Source organism: Eleutherodactylus coqui, chromosome 5, assembly GCF_035609145.1.
Source record: "Eleutherodactylus coqui strain aEleCoq1 chromosome 5, aEleCoq1.hap1, whole genome shotgun sequence".
Classification (NCBI taxonomy): Eukaryota; Metazoa; Chordata; class Amphibia; order Anura; family Eleutherodactylidae; genus Eleutherodactylus; species Eleutherodactylus coqui.
The window spans coordinates 67810383-67833286 of record NC_089841.1 but is presented as its reverse complement, the minus strand read 5'-3'; the positions used below and the strand labels follow the sequence as shown (position 1 = coordinate 67833286).

The window sequence follows — 22904 nt, the reverse complement described above, 5'->3', positions numbered from 1 at the left end:
CATTGGTTGTCATCGCTTCACGTGTTTTTGTACATATACGTAGCGGCGCCCCGCGTGAATGGCTTTAAATGTGCCAATTAAGATCAGAACTCAGTCGGGTCAAAAATTAATTCATGCAAATATACGGTGCATTCAGGCGAACATATAAATGCATACGGTCGTGTGAAGGAGCCCTACAGTATATCGGCATGTAAATATGCACAAGGATAGGACATGCCGTCGTTTTTTTAGACGACCAAAATACGCAAACGTGAATGAACCAATTGAAATCAATGGCTGCTGTTCACGGGAATTAATAAGTGGTGAATATACGCTTGTGTGAATATTATAGCATGGGGGACTATTTTCTAGGATTTTGTGGGTTGATAGAGTTGTAATTGGACTGCTTATTTAACTCCAACATGGTGAGTTTTCCATGGCTGCTACTGAGAATAAGTGGCTTTTGGACACTATATGGACTATTTTTTTAAGCATTACATGAAATGTTATTTTGATGCTACAGGTTGAGGCCTCGGTCAGACGGCCTTTTTTCGCGCGATTTGCGGATCGCATGACGGATGCGCATCCGCAAATCGCGTGACCGGGGCCGAAAAATCGCCGGAAAAATCTGCTCCTAGCCGTGTTTCCTTTGAAACGGGCCCAATCACAGGAGCGCTGTCCAGCCCATTGAATTCAATGGAGCCGGCAATACAGCCAGCTCCATTGAAAGCAATGGGCTGCCGGCGAGCGTGGGATGAATTTTCGGGAAGGGCTTAAAAATATAAGCCCTTCCCTGAAAAACATCCTAAAATGTGTAAAAATAAAAAAAATATATATACTCACCTTTTCCCTGCAGACAGAGTTCAGCCGTGTTCGGCCGGCAGTTCTCCTGAACTGCTTTGTGTAGTATTCAGCAGGCGGGGATTTAAAATCCCCGCCTGCTGAATGGGCTGCCTCTGATTGGTCATAGCCCTCACCAATCAGAGGCAGCTCTCACTCACCCATTCATGAATTCATGAATGGGTGAGTGAGTGCTGCCTCTGATTGGCTGAGCGCAGGGACCATAGCCCTCACCAATCAGAGGCAGCTCTCACTCACCTATTCATGAATTCATGAATGGGTGAGTGCTGCCTCTGATTGGCTGAGCGCAGGGACCAATCAGAGGCAGCTTTCAGCTATTGAATGACGCTGAGAGCTGCCTCTGATTGGTCCCTGCGCTCAGCCAATCAGAGGCAGCACTCACTCACCCATTCATGAATTCATGAATGGGTGAGGGAGAGCTGCCTCTAGAGGATTGGTGAGGGCTGTGACCAATCAGAGGCAGCCCATTCAGCGGGCGGGGATTTTAAATCCCCTCCTGCTAAATACTACACAGAGCAGTTCAGGAGAACTGCGGCCGGACACGGCTGAACTCCGTCTGCAGGGAAAAGGTGAGTATATATATATTTTTTTATTTTTACACATTTTAGGATGTTTTTCAGGGAAGGGCTTATATTTTTAAGCCCTTCCCGAAAATTCATCCCGCGCTCGCCGGCTGTATTGCCGGCTCCATTGAATTCAATGGGCGAACATCGTTCTTCTCTGCCACAGCTGAACTTTATAGTATATGTTCTCAATGGGGTCGGCGCTGCTGCCGCCGGCCCCATTGAGCGCATATATAGAACACAGCTATGCACAGAATGCAGATAGGCGCGTTCTGCGAATCGTTGTGTCCTATAATTGATCGCACATCTGCATAAAAAGCGGACATGTGATCAATCCCATTGGGATGCAATTGGTCTATAGATCTGCAGATCGCAAGCACCTTTGCAGATCGGACCACAAAACAGTCGTGTGACCGAGGCCTATGGATGTGTTGCTTTACCCTTGCATGGTGCTAGTAGTTGGGCACCCTATGGTAGCATTATTTGTGTTTAGTAGGCTCTTTATGAGCATATTATATTGGCACTGTAAGGTAGTATAACTGGTGGTATTGTTTGATGCTTGATGAAGGTTTTATGTGGATATAGCATGCTGTTATTATAGGGCAGTGCATGATTATATTTCGGTAATCTATGGAGGTATAATTTGGGCTCTTAATAGATGTATCATTTGAGCAGCGAGGCACATATTATTTTAGTGCAATAAGGGAATATTATTTTGGTTCTCTTTTCTAGGTAGTAATTTAGATGCTACATTGTCATCTTATTTTCCTAGTGTTTGGCATTGTTATTTTGGCACTGTATGGCAAAGTTATTGAGACACTGCATGGTGGTATTATATGAGCGCAGCATGGTACTGCTAAAAGAGGAAGGCGGATTCCTGGAGAAAATTGTATACCGCAGTACTGTTGCTTTTGTGTGTGTAATATAGTGAAAGGGGAGCAGGATCCTCTTTTCTCTACATGTGCTGTGCATAAGATATTATATGGTAGCTGTCTCCACCCATCAGGTGATAAACCAACTGGTGATAAATGCAGGATGTCATATAATGGCCAGATATAATGTAATTCCTTGTGTACTCACACAGTAGCTTATTCTCAAAAGACATCTGAGGGCAAAAACACATGGGTGTATGCACAACTATGTAGTTACGCATGAACAGTTTGTTTTTTCTCGGAGTATTCAAACTCCATGCTATAGTGTGTGAGTTTGAATAAAACAGCTTGAAGATAGATCCTGTCCCCTGTCCATCTCTAGCGATATTCCACCATGGGGGACAAAGGGGGAGTGCTGAGAGGCCTCAGCGGTGAACCTATCTGACAGATAGGCTCACTGCGGAGAATCACGGATGCCGCAATTTGAGTCCCGCGAGCAGAGAATCAATATGATTCTCCGCTCATGGACAGGGGGGCTGTGCTTTCTATAGCAACGCTATGGAAAGCATGCACTGCGTTCCTGGCACTCGAGTTATTGCCACGAGTAATGCAATGCACTATCACCCATGGACGGGAGCCCTTATAGGTGTTCGCACAACTAGGCAAAAAGCGTTAGCCAGCAGGCCTGATGGAGTCAGCAACAGGGACTTTGGTGAGCGTTTGAATACTCATTATTCTAACCACTGTTAAAAGAGTTGGGCTCTAGCATGTGAGAGTGGACTAAGATACAGCGATTCCCACTTAAGACGTTTTTCAGGGGACCAAGCAAATTAAACGTCTTAAGAGTAGAGATGAGCAAACACGCTCGTTTAAGGCTGATGCTCGACGGGGGGGGGGAGAGTAAGAGAGATCTCTCTCTTCCCCCCGATGCCCCCCGCATTTGCTCGGACCAGTAATAAGTTACTCGAGAGGACCAGCCTTAAACGAGCGTGCTCGCTCATCTCTACTTATTAGGCAGAGTCCCTCTTAAGACATTCTTAATGGTATTATATAAAATAAACTTCTTAAATGGGAAATACCAAAAAAATTACCACCAAATAATAGTTGATTGGTTATAGTGTCTTTAAATCACTGCAGTAAACAGTACTTTGTACATAAAATAGTTCAATGAAAGAATCTAGAACACTCCATAGACACTACAGAGGTGACAACACTGGACACAGCTTAGTCTTCCTTCAGGAACTTATCCAGTGTGGCTTGTCTTCCTTTATTTTCAAACAAATTCACCGTGTTCTGCAGTGCCGACAGCCTTCTCGTTAGGCCGCCTGCACTCGGCATCCCACATGCGGGATTCTCTTGGCGGAGTTTGACCTGGTGCCCGGCCGGTGACCCCTGCTTATCGCTTCACCGGTCTTCTCCTTTGCCGCGAATGTGCTGGCCGAAGAGCTGTCCGGCACATGCGCAGCACAGAGGACGTCACGCTGTCGCTATAGTGATGACGCAGCTACTGCGGTCATTCTACAGTGATGATTGCAGAATGGCCTGTGGGATGGACGGCTTCCATTGACTTCAATGGAAGCCGACCCTGCATAGCCCGCACAAAATCGCAGCATGCTGCGATTTCTCCCCTGCTAGCGGAAAATCGCAATCAATTTCTGCTTGTGGGCAGGAAATTGGGTTTTCTCATGTCATGCTATGGGCTGGATTTGCTGCAGAATCCGGAGGCAGAATCCCTCTCCGGATTTCGCGATGCAAATCCGCCCGTGTGCAGGAGGCCTAAGGGTGTAGAGAAGTTAATGTGAACTATGTGGTGACCTAAAGTATGACACTACAGGAAAGCACTGAGATCCAAGGTAAGATCCACAGTCCTAACTGCTTCTCCTGGAGAAGAGGCGGTGATGCTAGTGAGAGTTAATTAGGAGATGTGGCTGGAGCAGGGTTAATTAGTGCAATCATGGCACCCTAAGGCAAACCTCCGAGGACCTGGGAGAACGCTAGGTAAGCACCAATAGGACCGTATGCTCCCATTGGTTCACCTGACCTAGAAGGTGAAAGAAGCTCCTGGATTGGTCAAGGGGCTCTGTAAATATAAAACATAGCAACACCATAAGAAATGATGTGTTGCTGCGATTATGGATTGCATTGGTAAAAAAAAAATTGGTCTAAAATGTTTTATATGGGAAAATTTTTTGCCCAGAAGCTACAAAATGCCACTACTGGAGCGGGAAAAAGTGGAAACGTTTTAGGTGGGAAAATATTACATTGATCTTATGGACAAAAATTCAGAACCGAGACGAATCGAAATCTTAGACAGGAAAACATCTTATGCGGGAACTTCTTAAGTGGGAATCACTGTTATTACCTAAAGGGGTTGTCCGAGTTACTGGTCCAATATAAACCAGTTCACAAAGCAGTAACATAACAAATGGGCTCATAATCACCTCTCCCTGCTTCTGCTGCGTCCCTCTGCACTGCTCGGTCCTCCGCTCCTACAGCTGCAGTCCTGCCTGGTTTATGGGACATCACAGATGTTGCAGCCAATAACAGAGCTCAGCGATTGATCGGTGAGCTCTATTATTGGCTGTAGTGCCTGTGACATCCTGTAGGCAGGCTAGGGCAGCCTGTAAATGTGACGTCAGAGGGAAAATCCGCAGCGGCTGTGTGGAAAACAGTTGTTTATGTTACTGCTTGGGGAACTGATTTTGGACCTCTAACTTGGACAACCCCTTTAGTAACAGTCGAGCCTGGGATCCGAGAGACATTGTTATTGCATTCATAATGTAGTTAATTAGTCATAGACATGTGATTCTACAGTAAAAGCTTGATTATTTACTTTTTATTATTGTCATTTTCTTGCATTATTTGGTTCCTAAATAAGTGCTGCACATTTTTTGGAACTCCTTCATCTGCATCTTTTCTTGAACCTGTGTTGCAACATAACCTATCCCACAACAGCAGTGCCGCTGACTCTATACCAGGTTTTCTTTTCATACTCGCCTTACTTCGCCCAGATGGGCTCTTCTTAGGTTCGGTTCCCATTGCTTACAATGTGTCAAGTGGGTGGTCCCCACCGCTTACTCTGATGTCCCTCACTGGGAGGAATTTATGATCCTCTGAGTTTGGAACAGGAGACCTGCGGTCAGGCCAGGGTGCTCATCCATGCGCCTATAATACGCTCACGAGAAACTGGTCTTAGAGATATTTTTAATTATTTTCAAATATCCGCAGGGCTGTCACAGTGCAGAGGGATCAGCCCTATTCTCATTTGTACAAGGAAAGACTAAAAGCAATGGGATGGTACTGAAAGGGAGGAGACACAGATTAGATATTAGAAAAAACTTTCTGACAGCGAGGGGATCAATGAGTGGAACAGGTTACCACGGGAGGTGGTGAGTTCTCCTTCAATGGAAGTGTTCAAACAAAGGCTGGACAAATATCTGTCTGGGATGATTTAGTGAATCCTGCACTGAGCGGGGGGTTGGACCCGATGACCCTGGAGGGCCCTTCCAACTCTACCATTCTAGGATTCTAACTCCATATATGATAACATTTTTTGTGCAATTTCCCTTTAACCTTTTGAAATTAGAACAAGGATATTATGATGTTATGTCTCCCCAAAAACAAAAACTTTTCTAGCGGAAGGAAAATCATTGAGCCTGAGACTCCCAGGGGGCTTATATCTGCGTTATATACAGGAGGTATTTATAATCGGGTGGAAACGTTCTGTTGAACTGAATTTTTGTCACGGCGCCAGGATATTGGACGATTACAAAGCTGAGGAAATAAAAGTGGAAGTAGGGTCGGGACGGCTACATCACAGCGGCACTGCCCATACTAGCAGGGATTTGCATGATGAATGTTAATATAAACTTTATTACAATTAATGATTTACAGTCTGTAATTACCTCCTGTCTCCCAACCCATCCTATTAAGCAGACACCAAGGGTGTTGAGCTGCAGGAAGCTACTTTCTGGTGGAGTGGCTGTCCGGCTGGTGGGAAACCTCTGGTATGTAGATTACTTTGGACCTGGTACGCACACAAAGCCTTCTGAGTAATGGCGTCACATTTGATGGGGCAGTGTCAAGAATCAGGGTCTACAACAGCGCAGAGTATTTCAGCAGAGTCACAGCCCGGTATATAGAGGAGAGGATACAAATAGTCCCCTTTATGTTGCTTGACAGGGTGCCTTCACAGTAGTGATCGTGATATCGCTGTGTTTTTTTAACGCAAATGTCAATAGGACTTTCTAATGTTGGTGCTGGCATTAGCAAGTGTGAAGGCACCCTGACGGGTATATGTTTGCCTTGTATCCTTTTTTCTTGACTCTTGGAGCAATTCCCTATACCAATGCGTGCAACTGTGCAGTGCCTGTGGATAGAACAGTCATAGGATAGAGCAGCGACTGCTTGTCTGAGGGCTCTTTCACAGGGGTGGAATTATTGTGCCAGTGCAATTTGCAGGCAGATTTAAGTTGTGCGGGTTTTGGTGCAGAATTTTCTGCAAATTCTACTGCATCCTGGCAGAATAATGCTGCCCGTGTGAATGAGCCCTAGGCCGCCTGCACACAGGTGGCTAGGACCCCGCATGCGGGATTCCCGCAGTGAAGTTCGACCCGGTGCCGGGCCGGTGACCCCAGCGTACCTCTGCCATCTTCTCCTCTGCTGCTGATGTGCCAGCCGATGCGCTGTACAGAGGACGCCGCACCGGCACCATAGCGATTATGCGGCTGCTGCGACCATTCTGCAATGATGATTGCAGAATGGCCGCGGAACGGACCACTTGCATTTACTTCAATGGAAGCCGGCCGTGCGTAGCCCACACAAAATCGCGGCATGCTGCGATTTTCCCCCCACGAACGGAAAATCGCAATCGTCGTAGCATACTATGGGCTGGATTTGCTGCAGAATCAGGAGGCGGAATCCCGCTCCGGATTTCGCTATGTAAATCCGCCCGTGTGAGGCCATAAATGGGTCCACACGCTGCGGAGTTTAGTTATCACATGCTGATTCTGTTGCGGATTTGTGCAAATTTCATCTTGTTAGAAAATTCTATGCTGTTTTTTTCCCAGTTTCAGTAAAACTGCTGCTTTTCCTGTTTGGAGGGAATTTGATAGCGACATAAAACAGAAGACTTGAATAGACTCCAAAGTGTAAACGTATTTGCGCAGCTAACAGAACCCATTGATTGCAAACAGTTTGTTCACATTAATGTATTTTGCGCACGCATTTCGTTCTTGCAAAAAATACTCAGCATGCTCTACTTTCCTGCGCATTTGTGCACGAAGATAGCGCACATTGAACTCATAAGGTTAATTGCCCATTTTAATGGATGGGAGAGCGCTATTTGGTGCGGGTTTTGAAACGGCTTTTCAGCCTGTATTCTTCTCCAGAAATCTTTCCCATAGAGTAAAGACAGCGCCAAATTTGATATGTTGCGGATTTGAATTCTGCGCCGCATGTCAGTTTTCCCGTGGTTTGTCAGCAGCGGACTGTATGCCGTGTGTGAACGAGATTTTTGCAAATCTCATCTACTTTGATGCATAGTCTCAGTTTTCTGTTTTTTTTTGAAAACCCCACTGAAATCAACAGGGAAAAAATGGATACATTTTTCACCGTTTTATTTCAGTTTTTCTCCTGCAAAAACGGAGCAGAAACAGAATCCTTGAACTGACTCTAATGCGGGTGTGAAGCCGCCCTTAGGATGCCTTCACACTTGTGATAAAACTGCGCAATACGAGAGTGAGTGAAAACGTCGAATTATAAAACCAATGATTTTCATTGGCTTCATTCCCATTGGCGATCTTTTCATTCATGAGATGTGAAGTGGAAAAAAAATTGCAGCATGTCCTATCTTTCTGCGTTTAGCGATTTCCAGTGTGAAGGAGCCCTAAGATAGATGGTATAACACATGATGAGCTCAAATACGTCCGTCATGGCAACAGAACAGTGGGTAGAGGATATGTCATATAATGGAACCAAACGACGCTACACGGACCCCACAGACAGATCTGCCCCGTCTTGTGGAGATGTGAACGAGCAGTCAGAAAGACCATCTCAGCAGACAGTATCACACATGAAGCGGGAAGATACCCCAGTTTATTAGATCGTATCACGCATGATATACTAAGATACAACAGCTCATCAGATCGTATCACACATGATAAGCTGAGATACAACAGCTCATCAGATTGTATCACACATGATAAACCGAGATACAGCAGCTCATCAGATTGTATCACACATGATAAACTGAGATACTACAGCTCATCAGATTGTATCACACATGATAAGCTGAGATACTACAGCTCATCAGATTGTATCACACATGATAGGCTGAGATACTACAGCTCATCAGATCGTATCACACATGATAGGCTGAGATACTACAGCTCATCAGATCGTATCACACATGATATGCTGAGATACTACAGCTCATCAGATTGTATCACACATGATAAGCTGAGATACTACAGCTCATCAGATTGTATCACACATGATAGGCTGAGATACTACAGCTCATCAGATCGTATCACACATGATAAGCTGAGATACTACAGCTCATCAGATTGTATCACACATGATATGCTGAGATACTACAGCTCATCAGATTGTATCACACATGATAAGCTGAGATACAACAGCTCATCAGATTGTATCACACATGATAAGCTGAGATACAACAGCTCATCAGATCGTATCACACATGATAAGCTGAGATACAACAGCTCATCAGATTGTATCACACATGATAAGCTGAGATACAACAGCTCATCAGATTGTATCACACATGATAAGCTGAGATACTACAGCTCATCAGATTGTATCACACATGATGAACTGAGATACAACAGCTCATCAGATTGTATCACACATGATAAACTGAGATACAACAGCTCATCAGATTGTATCACACATGATAAGCTGAGATACTACAGCTCATCAGATTGTATCACACATGATAAGCTGAGATACAACAGCTCATCAGATTGTATCACACATGATAAACTGAGATACTACAGCTCATCAGATTGTATCCCACATGATAAGCTGAGATACAACAGCTCATCAGATTGTATCACACATGATAAACTGAGATACTACAGCTCATCAGATTGTATCCCACATGATAAGCTGAGATACTACAGCTCATCAGATTGTATCACACATGTTAAGCTGAGATACTACAGCTCATCAGATTGTATCACACATGATAAGATGAGATACTACAGCTCATCAGATTGTAGCACACGTGATAAGCTGAGATACTGCAGCTCATCAGATTGTAGCACACATGATAAGCTGAGATACTACAGCTCATCAGATTGTATCACACATGATAAGCTGAGATACTACAGCTCATCAGATTGTAGCACACGTGATAAGCTGAGATACTACAGCTCATCAGATTGAATCACACATGATAAGCTGAGATACTACAACTCATCAGATTGTATCACACATAATAAACTGAGATACTACAGCTCATCAGATTGTATCACATGTGATAAGCTGAGATACTACAGCTCATCAGATTGTATAACACATGATAAACTGAGATACTACAGCTCATCAGATTGTATTACACATGATAAGCTGAGATACAGCAGCTCATCAGATCGTATCACACATGATAAGCTGAGATACAACAGCTCATCAGATTGTATCACATGTGATAAGCTGAGATACTACAGCTCATCAGATTGTAGCACACATGATAAACTGAGATACTACAGCTCATCAGATTGTATCACACATGATAAGCTGAGATACTACAGCTCATCAGATTGTATCACACATGATAAGCTGAGATACTACAGCTCATCAGATTGTAGCACACGTGATAAGCTGAGATACTACAGCTCATCAGATTGTATCACACATGATAAGCTGAGATACTACAACTCATCAGATTGTATCACACATAATAAACTGAGATACTACAGCTCATCAGATTGTATCACATGTGATAAGCTGAGATACTACAGCTCATCAGATTGTATTACACATGATAAGCTGAGATACAGCAGCTCATCAGATCGTATCACACATGATAAGCTGAGATACAACAGCTCATCAGATTGTATCACATGTGATAAGCTGAGATACTACAGCTCATCAGATTGTATCACACATGATAAGATGAGATACTACAGCTCATCAGATTGTAGCACACGTGATAAGCTGAGATACTACAGCTCATCAGATTGTATCACACATGATAAACTGAGATACTACAGCTCATCAGATTGTATCACACATGATAAGCTGAGATACTACAGCTCATCAGATTGTATCACACATGATAAGCTGAGATACTACAGCTCATCAGATTGTATTACACATGATAAGCTGAGATACAGCAGCTCATCAGATTGTATCACACATGATAAGCTGAGATACTACAGCTCATCAGATTGTATCACACATGATAAGCTGAGATACTACAGCTCATCAGATTGTATCACACATGATAAGCTAAGATACTACAGCTCATCAGATTGTATCACACATGATAAGCTGAGATACTACAGCTCATCAGATTGTATCACACATGATAAGCTGAGATACTACAGCTCATCAGATTGTATCACACATGATAAGCTGAGATACTACAGCTCATCAGATTGTATCATACATGATGAACTGAGATAAGACAGCTCATCAGATTGTATCACATGTGATAAGCTGAGATATTACAGCTCATCAGATTGTATCACACATGATAAACTGAGATACAACAGCTCATCAGATTGTATCACATGTGATAAACTGAGATACTACAGCTCATCAGATTGTATCACACATGATAGGCTGAGATACTACAGCTCATCAGATTGTATCACACATGATAAGCTAAGATACTACAGCTCATCAGATTGTATCCCACATGATAAGCTGAGATACTACAGCTCATCAGATTGTATCACACATGATAAGCTGAGATACTACAGCTCATCAGATCGTATCACACATGATAAACTGAGATACTACAGCTCATCAGATTGTATCACACATGATAAACTGAGATACTACAGCTCATCAGATTGCATCACACATGATAAGCTGAGATACAACAGCTCATCAGATTCTATCACACATGATAAACTGAGATACTACAGCTCATCAGATTGTATCACACATGATAAGCTGAGATACTACAGCTCATCAGATTGTATCACACATGATTAGCTGAGATACTACAGCTCATCAGATTGTATCACACATGATAAGCTGAGATACTACAGCTCATCAGATTGTATCACATGTGATAAACTGAGATACTACAGCTCATCAGATTGTATCACACATGATAAGCTGAGATGCAACAGCTCATCAGATTCTATCACACATGATAAGCTGAGATACTACAGCTCATCAGATTGTATCACACATGATAAGCTGAGATACAACAGCTCATCAGATTCTATCACACATGATAAGCTGAGATACTACAGCTCATCAGATTGTATCACACATGATAAACTGAGATACTACAGCTCATCAGATTGTATCACACATGATAAGCTGAGATACAACAGCTCATCAGATTCTATCACACATGATAAGCTGAGATACTACAGCTCATCAGATTGTATCACACATGATAAGCTGAGATACAACAGCTCATCAGATTCTATCACACATGATAAGCTGAGATACTACAGCTCATCAGATTCTATCACACATGATAAACTGAGATACTACAGCTCATCAGATTCTATCACACATGATAAACTGAGATACTACAGCTCATCAGATTGCATCACACATGATAAGCTGAGATACTACAGCTCATCAGATTGTATCACACATGATTAGCTGAGATACTACAGCTCATCAGATTGTATCATACATGATAAGCTGAGATACTACAGCTCATCAGATTGTATCACACATGATAAGCTGAGATACTACAGCTCATCAGATTGTATCCCACATGATAAGCTGAGATACAGCAGCTCATCAGATTGTATCACACATGGTAAGCTGAGATACTACAGCTTACGCAGTGAATAGAACCCATTGATTTTAATAGGTCGATTTGCATGAGCGTATTCTGCGTGCACATTTCATTCATGCAAACAATTTGCAGCGTGTTCTATTTTCATGTGAATTGCGCACAAATCGATGGGAACATGCTTGTGTGGTTTTTTTTTGCATGTGAAAATACTGTGGGCATGAGTGCGCAAAAAATACAGTAAAATACGGACACACGCGCAAAAACGTAACTCCCACTGAGCAACTACACAGTGCAAATGTGTGCGTAAATACACTTAGGCCTGTGTGACGCCGGCTCTAGTTATTTTGCTTCATAGGTTTAGATACACCAGCTCAGTGGATTGATTATCGCTGGCTTTGCAGTCATATTGACTTCACAGAAAGTATCACACATGATAGGCTTAGATACACTGGCTCCTCATCAGTATAGGACATGACAAGCTCAGATACACTGACTCAGGGCAAAAACACACAGCCATATGCACTAATACACTCGCCGCTAGGGAGAGTATTAGCACATAAACTGGGTTACTTATTTTATTAACTATTTAAACTCTGCGCTAGCGTGAAATCAATGAGTTCTATTCACTTCGTATTGCGTGGGCAAATACGTCCGCGTGAAGCCGGTTTAAGAGACACTTTGGTCTTAGATAAATGCGGCAAATATAGTAAAAAGAGCAAACCTCATGTTATATTTGGTGCCGACTCTGCGCCACTTTCTGAAACTTACAGCAGGTTAAACCTGCCTTAGATTTGCGCCATAATTACCCCAGTTTCTGTGTGCAGTTCTCACACCACGCGTTTTATGTTGCAACGGGTTAATCCAGCGCCTGTGTGATTGTATAATCCAGAAAGTAAACAGATAAATGGCCTCAGCCATAATTCAGCATTGCAGCGTATGAAGCATTCTCTGTGCTGGCAGCAGTTCTGAATGATTCCTGTTCGCATGGGATTACTCTGATCAGACGCCAGCCATAGTGTCCTGCTGGGGTGATGAATCTCACCTGCTGCAAGTGTGGGAGGCCATTGTGTAAGTCCTGTGATTACATATAGGAAATATTACTGACACTGACCATGTACTGTAGTGAGGGAAGAACCTGGAGGAGTCACATATGGTGCAGACAGAAACACCCCGGATTAGTAAAGAGCAACTCCAGAGAGAGTATCCTGCATGTTTAGATCTGTAGGGGAAGTATTATAGTAGTTATATTCTTGTACATAGGGGGCAGTATTATAGTAGTTATATTCTTGTACATAGGGGGCAGTATTATAGTAGTTATATTCTTGTACATAGGGGCAGTATTATAGTAGTTATATTCTTGTATATAGGGGGCAGTATTATAGTAGTTATATTCTTGTACATAGGGGGCAGTATTATAGTGGTTATATTCTTGTACATAGGAGGCAGTATTATAGTAGTTATATTCTTGTACATAGGAGGCAGTATTATAGTAGTTATATTCTTGTACATAGGGGGCAGTATTATAGTAGTTATATTCTTGTACATAGGGGGCAGTATTATAGTGGTTATATTCTTGTACATAGGAGGCAGTATTATAGTAGTTATATTCTTGTACATAGCGGCAGTATTATAGTAATTATATTCTTGTACATAGGGGGCAGTATTATAGTGGTTATATTCTTGTACATAGGAGGCAGTATTATAGTAGTTATATTCTTGTACATAGCGGCAGTATTATAGTAATTATATTCTTGTACATAGGGGGCAGTATTATAGTAGTTATATTCTTGTACATAGGAGCAGTATTATAGTATTTATATTCTTGTACATAGGGGGCAGTATTATAGTAGTTATATTCTTGTACATAGGAGGCAGTATTATAGTAGTTATATTCTTCTACATAGGAGCAGTATTATAGTAGTTATATTCTTGTACATAGGGGGCAGTATTATAGTAGTTATATTCTTGTACACAGGGGCAGTATTATAGTAGTTATATTCTTGTACATAGGAGGCAGTATTATAGTAGTTATATTCTGTACATAGGGGGCAGTATTATAGTAGTTATATTCTTCTACACAGGGAGCAGTATTATAGTAGTTATATTCTTGTACATAGCGGCAGTATTATAGTAATTATATTCTTGTACATAGGGGGCAGTATTATAGTAGTTATATTCTTGTACATAGGGGGCAGTATTATAGTAGTTATATTCTTGTACATAGGGGGCAGTATTATAGTAGTTATATTCTTGTACATTGGAGGCAGTATTATAGTAGTTATATTCTTGTACATAGGAGGCGGTATTATAGTAGTTATATTCTTGTACATAGGAGGCAGTATTATAATAGTTATATTCTTGTACATAGGGGGCAGTATTATAGTAGTTATATTCTTGTACACAGGGAGCAGTATTATAATAGTTATATTCTTGTACATAGGGGGCAGTATTATAGTTGTTATATTCTTGTTCTTAGAGGGCAGTATTATAGTAGTTATATTCTTGTACATAGGGGGGCAGTATTATATTAGTTATATTCTTGTACATAGGGGGCAGAATTATAGAAGTTATATTCTTGTACATAGGGGGCAGTATTATAGTAGTTATATTCTTGTACATAGGGGGTAGTATTATAGTAGTTATATTCTTGTACATAGGGGGCAGTATTATAGTAGTTATATTCTTGTACATAGTGGCAGTATTATAGTAGTTATATTCTTGTACATAGGGGGCAGTATTATAGTAGCTATATTCTTGTACATAGGGGGCAGTATTATAGTAGTTATATTCTTGTACATAGGGGGCAGTATTATAGTAGTTATATTCTTGTAAATAGGAGGCAGATTATAGTAGTTACATTCTTGTACACAGGGGACAGTATTATAGTACTTATATTCTTGTACATAGGATGGAGTATTATAGTAGTTATATTCTTGTATATAGGGGGCAGTATTATAGTACTTATATTCTTGTACATAGGGGGCAGTGTCATAGTAGTTATATTCTTGTACATAGGGGGCAGTATTATAGTAGTTATATTCTTGTAGATAGGAGGCAGTATTATAGTAGTTATATTCTTGTACATAGGGGGCAGTATTAGAGAAATTATATTCTTGTACATAGGGGCAGTATTATAGTACTTATATTCTTGTAAATAGGAGGCAGAATTATAATAGTTATATTCTTGTACATAGGGGGCAGTATTATAGTAGTTATATTCTTGTACATAGGAGGCAGTAATATAGTAGTTATATTCTTGTCTATAGTAGCAGTATTATAGTAGTTGTATTCTGGTATGTAGGAGGCAGTATTATAGTAGCTATATTCTTGTACATAGGAGGCAGTAATATAGTAGTTATATTCTTGTCTATAGTAGCAGTATTATAGTAGTTATATTCTTGTATGTAGGAGGCAGTATTATAGTAGCTATATTCTTATACATAGCGACAGTTTTATAGTAGCTATATTCTTGTACATAAGGACAGTATTATAGTAGCTATATTCTTATAAATAGCACAGTATTATAGTAGCTATATTCTTGTATATAAGGACAGTATTATAGTAGCTATATTCTTATACATAGGGACAGTATTATAGTAGTGATATTCTTGTACATAAGAGGTAATATATTAGTTATATTCTTGTACATAGGAGGCAGTATTATAGTAGTTATATTCTTGTACATAGGAGGTAGCATTATAGTAGTTATATTCTTGTACGTAGTAGGCAGTATTATACTAGTTATATTGTTGTACATAGGAGCAGTATTATAGTAGTTATATTGTTGTACATAGGGGGGCAGTATTATAGTAGTTATATTGTTGTACATAGGGGGCAGTATTATAGTAGTTATATTGTTGTACATAGGAGGCAGTGTTATAGTAGTTATATTCTTGTACGTAGAAGCAGTATTATAGTAGTTATATTCTTGTACATAGGGGGCAGTATTATAGTAATTCTATTTTTGTACATAGGGGGGCAGTATTATCGTAGTTATATTCTTGTACAGAGGGGGCAGTATTATAGTCGGTATATTCTTGTATATAGGGTGCAGTATTATAGTAGTTATATTCTTGTACATAGGAGCAGTATTATAGTAGTTATATTCTTGTACATGGAGGGCAGTATTATAGTAGTTATATTCTTGTACATAGGAGGCAGTATTATAGTAGTTATATTTTTCTGCGTAGGAGGCAGTATTATAGTAGTTATATTCTTGTTTATAGGGGGCAGTATTATAGTAGTTATATTCTTGTACATGGGGCAGTATTATAGTAGTTATATTCTTGTATATAGGGGGCAGTATTATAGTAGTTATATTCTTGTACATGGGGCAGTATTATAGTAGTTATATTCTTGTATATAGGAGGCAGTATTATAGTAGTTATATTCTTGTACATAGGGGGCAGTATTATAGTAGTTATATTCTTGTACACAGGTGGCAGTATTATAGTAGTTATATTCTTGTGCATAGGGGGCAGTATTATAGTAATTCTATTTTTGTACATAGGGGGTCAGTATTATAGTAGTTATAGTCTAGTATATAGGGGACAATATTATAATAGTTATATTCTTGTACATAGGGGACCGTATTATAGTAGTTATATTGTTGTACATAGAAGCAGTATTATAGTAGTTATATTCTTGTACATAGGAGCAGTATTATAGTAGTTATATTCTTGTACATAGGAGCAGTATTATAGTAGTTATATTCTTGTACATAGGAGACAGTATTATAGTAGTTATAGTCTTGTACATAGGAGCAGTATTATAGTAGTTATATTCTTGTACGTAGGAGCAGTATTATAGTAGTTATATTGTTGTACATAGAAGCAGTAGTATAGTAGTTATATTCTTGTACATAGGAGCAGTATTATAGTAGTTATATTCCTGTACATAGGAGCAGTATTATAGTAGTTATATTCTTGTACATAGGAGGCAGTATTATAGTAGTTATATTCTTGTACATAGGGGGCAGTATTATAGTAGTTATATTCTTGTACATAGGGGGCAGTATTATAGTAGTTATATTCTTGTACATAGGGGGCAGTATTATAGTAGTTATATTCTTGTACATAGGAGCAGTATTATAGTAGTTATATTCTTGTACATAGGAAGCAGTATTATAGTAGTTATATTCTTGTACATAGGGGCAGTATTAGAGTAGTTATATTGTTGTACATAGGGGGGGCAGTATTATATTAGTTATATTCTTGTACATAGGAGCATTATTATAGCATTCATATTCCTATACGTAGAGTGTAGTATTGTAGCACTTATATTCTTCTTCATAGTGGACAGTAGTATAGTGAATTTATTTGTATAGTGGAGTTGGTAAGTACAAGAATGTACATAGTGGGCAGTATAAAGACTTTCAGTCTAGTCATGAATGAGGCTCTAGCTCTTGGTTGTGTGCATGCTCATTATAGGCTTCCTTTATCAAAACTTTCTACTAAGAAACTGCCATCTTTGTTCATGACAGCAATTACCATGCAGTTTTCTGAAGCAGTTGAAATCTTTAGACTGGTTTGCGAGATTTTTCGGCCAGGTTTGATGCAGTTACATAGAACACCATGTCTGGAGGTCTACCTCTGTCTTCTATTCTCATCCACAGACATATATCAGTACAGTACCATTGCTGTAGTTGTTGTTATACTTGTCTAGCCATCACTGGCGGTAAAGATGTATGGTTGGGTTTTAGTGCTTTTACACAGGACGATTTATCGGCCAACAGATGCCCGACAGGTTGTCCCAGTGATAATCATTCCTGTTCTTTTATACAGGAATGAGCATTGCTATCTGAATCGTTTTGTGTAAAAGCACATTTTGCTTTTTTTTGTAGCTTTTTACTCACTATTGGTGAGTTTTCTCAGTCCATGCCTTTTGGGTATGGTGGTTTTTTTTCGATGTAGCTTCCAGACTTCTCAGGGTGCTTTATTAAACACCAGAATATTCCACTCTTACAATCTGCATGTCTAAATACAGATTCAAACAGATATAGTTACGCACGCATTCACGCACAAAATATTTGCGCACGCAATACACAGAAAATAGAACCCATTGATTTCAATGGGTTCATTCACACATGTGTATTTGGCATGTGTAATTTTCCTGATTATTTGTGCAAGGAAAGAACACTTCTTGAAGTCATTAAACTAATTGGCCATTTCAGCAATTGCGCACGACTTGTGTACCAAAAAGACATTAAAAATTTCTGCCATTTTCCAATCCATATCAAAATCTGTGTGCTAAACATGCAGATTTTGGTGCAGATTTTTCAGTGCCGTGGTATATTCTTCAGCATCTCGCGGAATATTCTGATAGATGTAAAAGCACTCTTAAGGCCGGCTACACATGGGTGTAAGCGCAACTGCCTCAGCGCAACATATTTGCACACTGAAGGAGGCTTTTTTCTGGGCATATCGGCGTATTTTCCTTTCCTTTTTCTGCCCACAGGGCATGCTCATTCGTGCGCGGCGCACAAATTCACGGCTTAAAATGTCTAATTAGTTCCAGATGTGTTCTTTTTCCAGTGGATAATGAAAAAAGTTTTGTTACGGTGTTAGCCAGTAGAGCAAAATGTGATTGTTCCCAGCAAGAGAAACCAAGTAATCTTGTAAGTATGATACCTTTTAGGCCCCCTGTTCACGGCCGAGGCGAAATATCGCTAGCGATATTCTGCCGCGGGGGACGAAGAGGGAGGTCTCCTCCGTCAGCCTATCTGACAGATAGGCTCACCGCGGAGAATCGCGGCAATCGCTGCATGCTGCGATTTAAGTCCCGTGAGCGGAAAAGCTCTATGATTCTCCGCTCGTGGACACCAGCGCTGCGCTTTCCATAGGAACACTATGGAAAGCTTTGCAGAGCGTGATCCGTGGGCGATTTATCACCCGTGGATTATCGCCCTTGGACAGGCAGCCTTAATGGCTAACAAAAATACATGCTGTTAATCCGAGCTTTCGAACTTACTCAGAGTCCTTCATCAAAGGATGTAGTAAGTCCAAAAGCTTGCATTAACATCATATATTTTTGTTAGCCATTAAAAGGTATCATATCTACAAGATTACTTGGTTTCTCTTACTGAGAACAGTCACATTTTCCAGTGGAATTACGTAGTGTTTCACACATCTCTTTGTGTATTGCGTGCATTTGTGCATCTCCCATTCACTTCTATGGCGACCTTTGGTGCACAAATATGCAGAAAAATAGAACACGTTCCAATTTTTTTCTGTATAACTGAAATACACACGCAAAATCTTGAAAAGTGAATGAACCCATTGAAATCAATGGGTTTTATTCTCTGCATATTGCACATGCAAACCGGCCTTAGGCCTTAGTCAGACGGGCGATTTTTCGCGCGATTTGCGGATTGCATGACGGATGCGCATCCGCAAATCGCGTGACCGGTGCACGCAAGTCGCCCGCAAATCGCCCAAAAATCTGCTCCTAGCCGCGTTTCATTAGAAACGGGCCGGAGCTGTCCAGCGCATTGCATTCAATGGAGACGGCAATACAGCCGTCTCCATTGAAAGCAATACGCTGCGGGCGAGCCCGGGATGAATTGTCGGTAAGGGCTTAAATATATAAGCCCTTCCCTGCAATCCATCCTAAAATGTGTTAAAATAAAAAAAAATTGTATACTCACCTTCTGCCGGCAGCCGGAGCTCCGTGCGGCCGTCCTGCAGTGGGTGTGAAGGGGGTGTGAGTCAGACCTGCCCCCTGATTGGCTCAGCGCTGAGCCAATCAGAGGCATGCCTCACTCACACCCATTCATGAATTCATGAATGGATGTGAGTCAGACCTGCCCCTGATTGGCTCAGCGCTGAGAGGCAGCAGTCACTCACCCATTCATGAATTCATGAATGGGTGTGTGAGTGTTTTCAGCCTCTGATTGGTCAGGGCTGTGACCAATCAGAGGCAGATCATTCAGCAGGCGGGGATTTTAAAGCCCCGCCGGCTGAATAGTGCCAAGAAGCAGTTCAGGAGAACTGACAGCGGCCGCGGCTTGACTCCGGCTGCAGCGGAAAGGTGAGTATACAATTTTTTTTTATTTTAACACATTTTAGAATGAATTGCAGGGAAGGGTTTATATATTTAACCCCTTCCCGACAATTCACCCCGTGCACGCCGGCAGCCCATTGCTTTCAATGGAGCGGCTGTATTGCCGCTCCATTGAATTCAATGGGCAAACATCGTTCTTCTCTGTCACAGCTGTTACAGCTGTGGCAGAGAAGAATGATTTGTCTTCTATATGTTCTCAATGGGGTCGGCGCTGCTGCCGCCGGCCCCATTGAGCGCATATAGAGAAGAGAACAGGAATCGCAGATCGCAGATAGGTGCGATCTGCGATTTTTTGTTCTATAATTTATCGGACGAGCGCATAAAAAGCGCTCATGTGTCCGATACCATTGCAAAGCAATGGTTTTATAAAATCACCGGCCGCATGCGCATGCGCAAATCGCGCGAAAAATCGCCCGTCTGACTAAGGCCTAAGGTTTCATCTGAGCCCTGTCTTGCCCTACTCATGCATGATGTCATAGGAGTTGCCTTGGACTTCCATGTGACCTTGCCATAATCTTGTTCTAATAAAAGTTGAATGGGTTTTCCAGTTTAGTTGATAAAGCCTTTCCTTGTACAATAAAACATTTTAAGCAAACTACTTCCACGTTTCACCATTTTCAAACACTTTTCTTGCTGTCAGTGAATGGGAATATTCAGAACCTGAAAACCTTACCTGACCTAACACTTCTCATAACTGGGGCTTTCTACAGTGGCATACAGTTCAGCCAGTCTTCTGTATACTAAACACATCTTGCTATAATGTATCATTGCAGGTAAAATGTATCAATCTGATCACCAGGCTGTTTTAGCTCTAGTGTTTTTAAAAAAACAAAATCACAAATTACCAGCATAGACACTGAATAGACACTTTATTAGGGACCCCCATGTACAGGCATTGCACTTTGGAGCAGATTCCACCAGTTGCTGAAATTGTTCTGCAGGAATATTGGGCCATGTAGACAAGAAGTTTCTTGTAGTTGCTGCAAATTAGATGAAGAAACTGACATGCTCTGAACAGGAAGGGTTCATCGATTCATGCTGCTTGTCCCAAATTCTGACCTTCCTTCGGTATAGTTCAACAGAAATCCGGATTCACCTGACCAGGAGATGCTTTTCTGCTGCTCAGTGATCAGTTTTCATGCTCTGTTGTCCACTGGAGTCTCGCCTTTCTGTTTATGTTAGACAGTAATGGCGCTGAAACTGGTCGTTTGCTGTTATAGCCTATCCGTGCTAAGAAACGACAATTGTGTTTTTAGACACATTAGTTGGAGCACCAGGATTATATTTGGCTATGGTTTACTTAACTGTTCAGTGTCTGATCATCAGAACGATTCCTGACATCCTCCTGTGACCCCTTTCAGCGGTGTGCTGTTAACATCCACAGATTCCCTTTTGCTGGATGTTTTTCCTTGATCACACTATTCTCGGTATGCTCTCCACACCGCTACACGAGAAAACCCCCAAAAGACAGACTGACTAATCTAGCTCTAATTGATCCACAGAAAACTTGTCACAAGATTTTATGCCCCATTTCGGGGTCACGGCACTAATTTCCATACAATGAAGCTCCAATCGTAAAAGGCCGGGGGGCTCCAATAAAATGGCCATTCAGTTTAACTGAACAGTTCTAGAACTCTCAATATATTCCAGTTTGTATAGTGGAGGCCGTGTTAGTTATAGGAGCCATGTTTCTTTGGGTTATCCTGTTCCTCGCACATTTATGGGTATCTCTTTATCCAGTGACATCGGCTGTAAAGTCCTTCATTGGGGAATGTGTTGAATCTGTTGAGCTGTCAGATATTGTTATTCCGTCAGCTAGTGAATGAAATGTATCTTTTCACTTGAGAACATAATAACATTTTGTCATTGTGTTTTCCTCCAGAATTTCCATGGGATTGTAGCCGGAATAAAAGCTGGGAATGACTCTATTCGGAATGAACTGTGGGAGAAAGAAACTGGAAGGTCAGTACATTGTAAGAAGGCTTTTGAGCTTTGGTTTGCTCTACAGTAATGCTTTCCAAGGGCAAACTGTAGCCTGTGGTTGATAACATAGGACAACAGAGTCATGATAACCAGAGGCAACAATTCTCTTTATTGTGAAAAAAGACTAAAGTGCTCAATTAATCATTCCCAAACTGCATGCGAATGGAGGATAACATTTTGAGACTTTATTAGAAAAGTTTACAAACCAGCAAGATGAATTAGGACCCGTTTACGCCCTTGGATAAGAGCACGTCCTTAGTCATAACTGAGTCATAATTAAAGGGTTTTCTGGGACTTTAAATAATTATAGATTTAAAATGGTGTAAAATAAAGAAAAATGTATACTTACCTGCTCCATCGACTTACAGTTCAGTGCTGGAGTCCTAATGGCTTCTGTTCAGAACCTGGAAGAAACAAGTGGGCGGTTACTTGACATACATTGTGCATGTGATCACATGCAGAATGAACAGCACATGACTGCCCGTCGGCTTCTTTCGGGTTCTGAGCGGTGGGCAAGGAGCAGCTGCAATAGGTAAGTATACATTTTTTCTTTATTTTACACCATTTCAAGCCTGTCATTTTTTAAGTCTTGGAAAACCCCTTTACTCATACATCAGTACTTAT

At 41.1% G+C, this 22904-nt stretch overlaps 1 protein-coding gene across 1 annotated transcript in view; it reads left to right on the top strand.

Annotated features, from left to right (window-relative positions):
- Positions 1–22904, top strand: part of LOC136627512 (phospholipid-transporting ATPase ID-like) — a 124190-nt gene that overhangs the window by 15787 nt on the left and 85499 nt on the right. Inside the window, exon 2 of the mRNA XM_066602682.1 lies at positions 22180–22259. Within this exon, the coding sequence (XP_066458779.1) occupies positions 22217–22259 (43 nt within the window). The 5' untranslated portion in view covers positions 22180–22216. The remainder of the gene's footprint in view (positions 1–22179; positions 22260–22904) is intronic.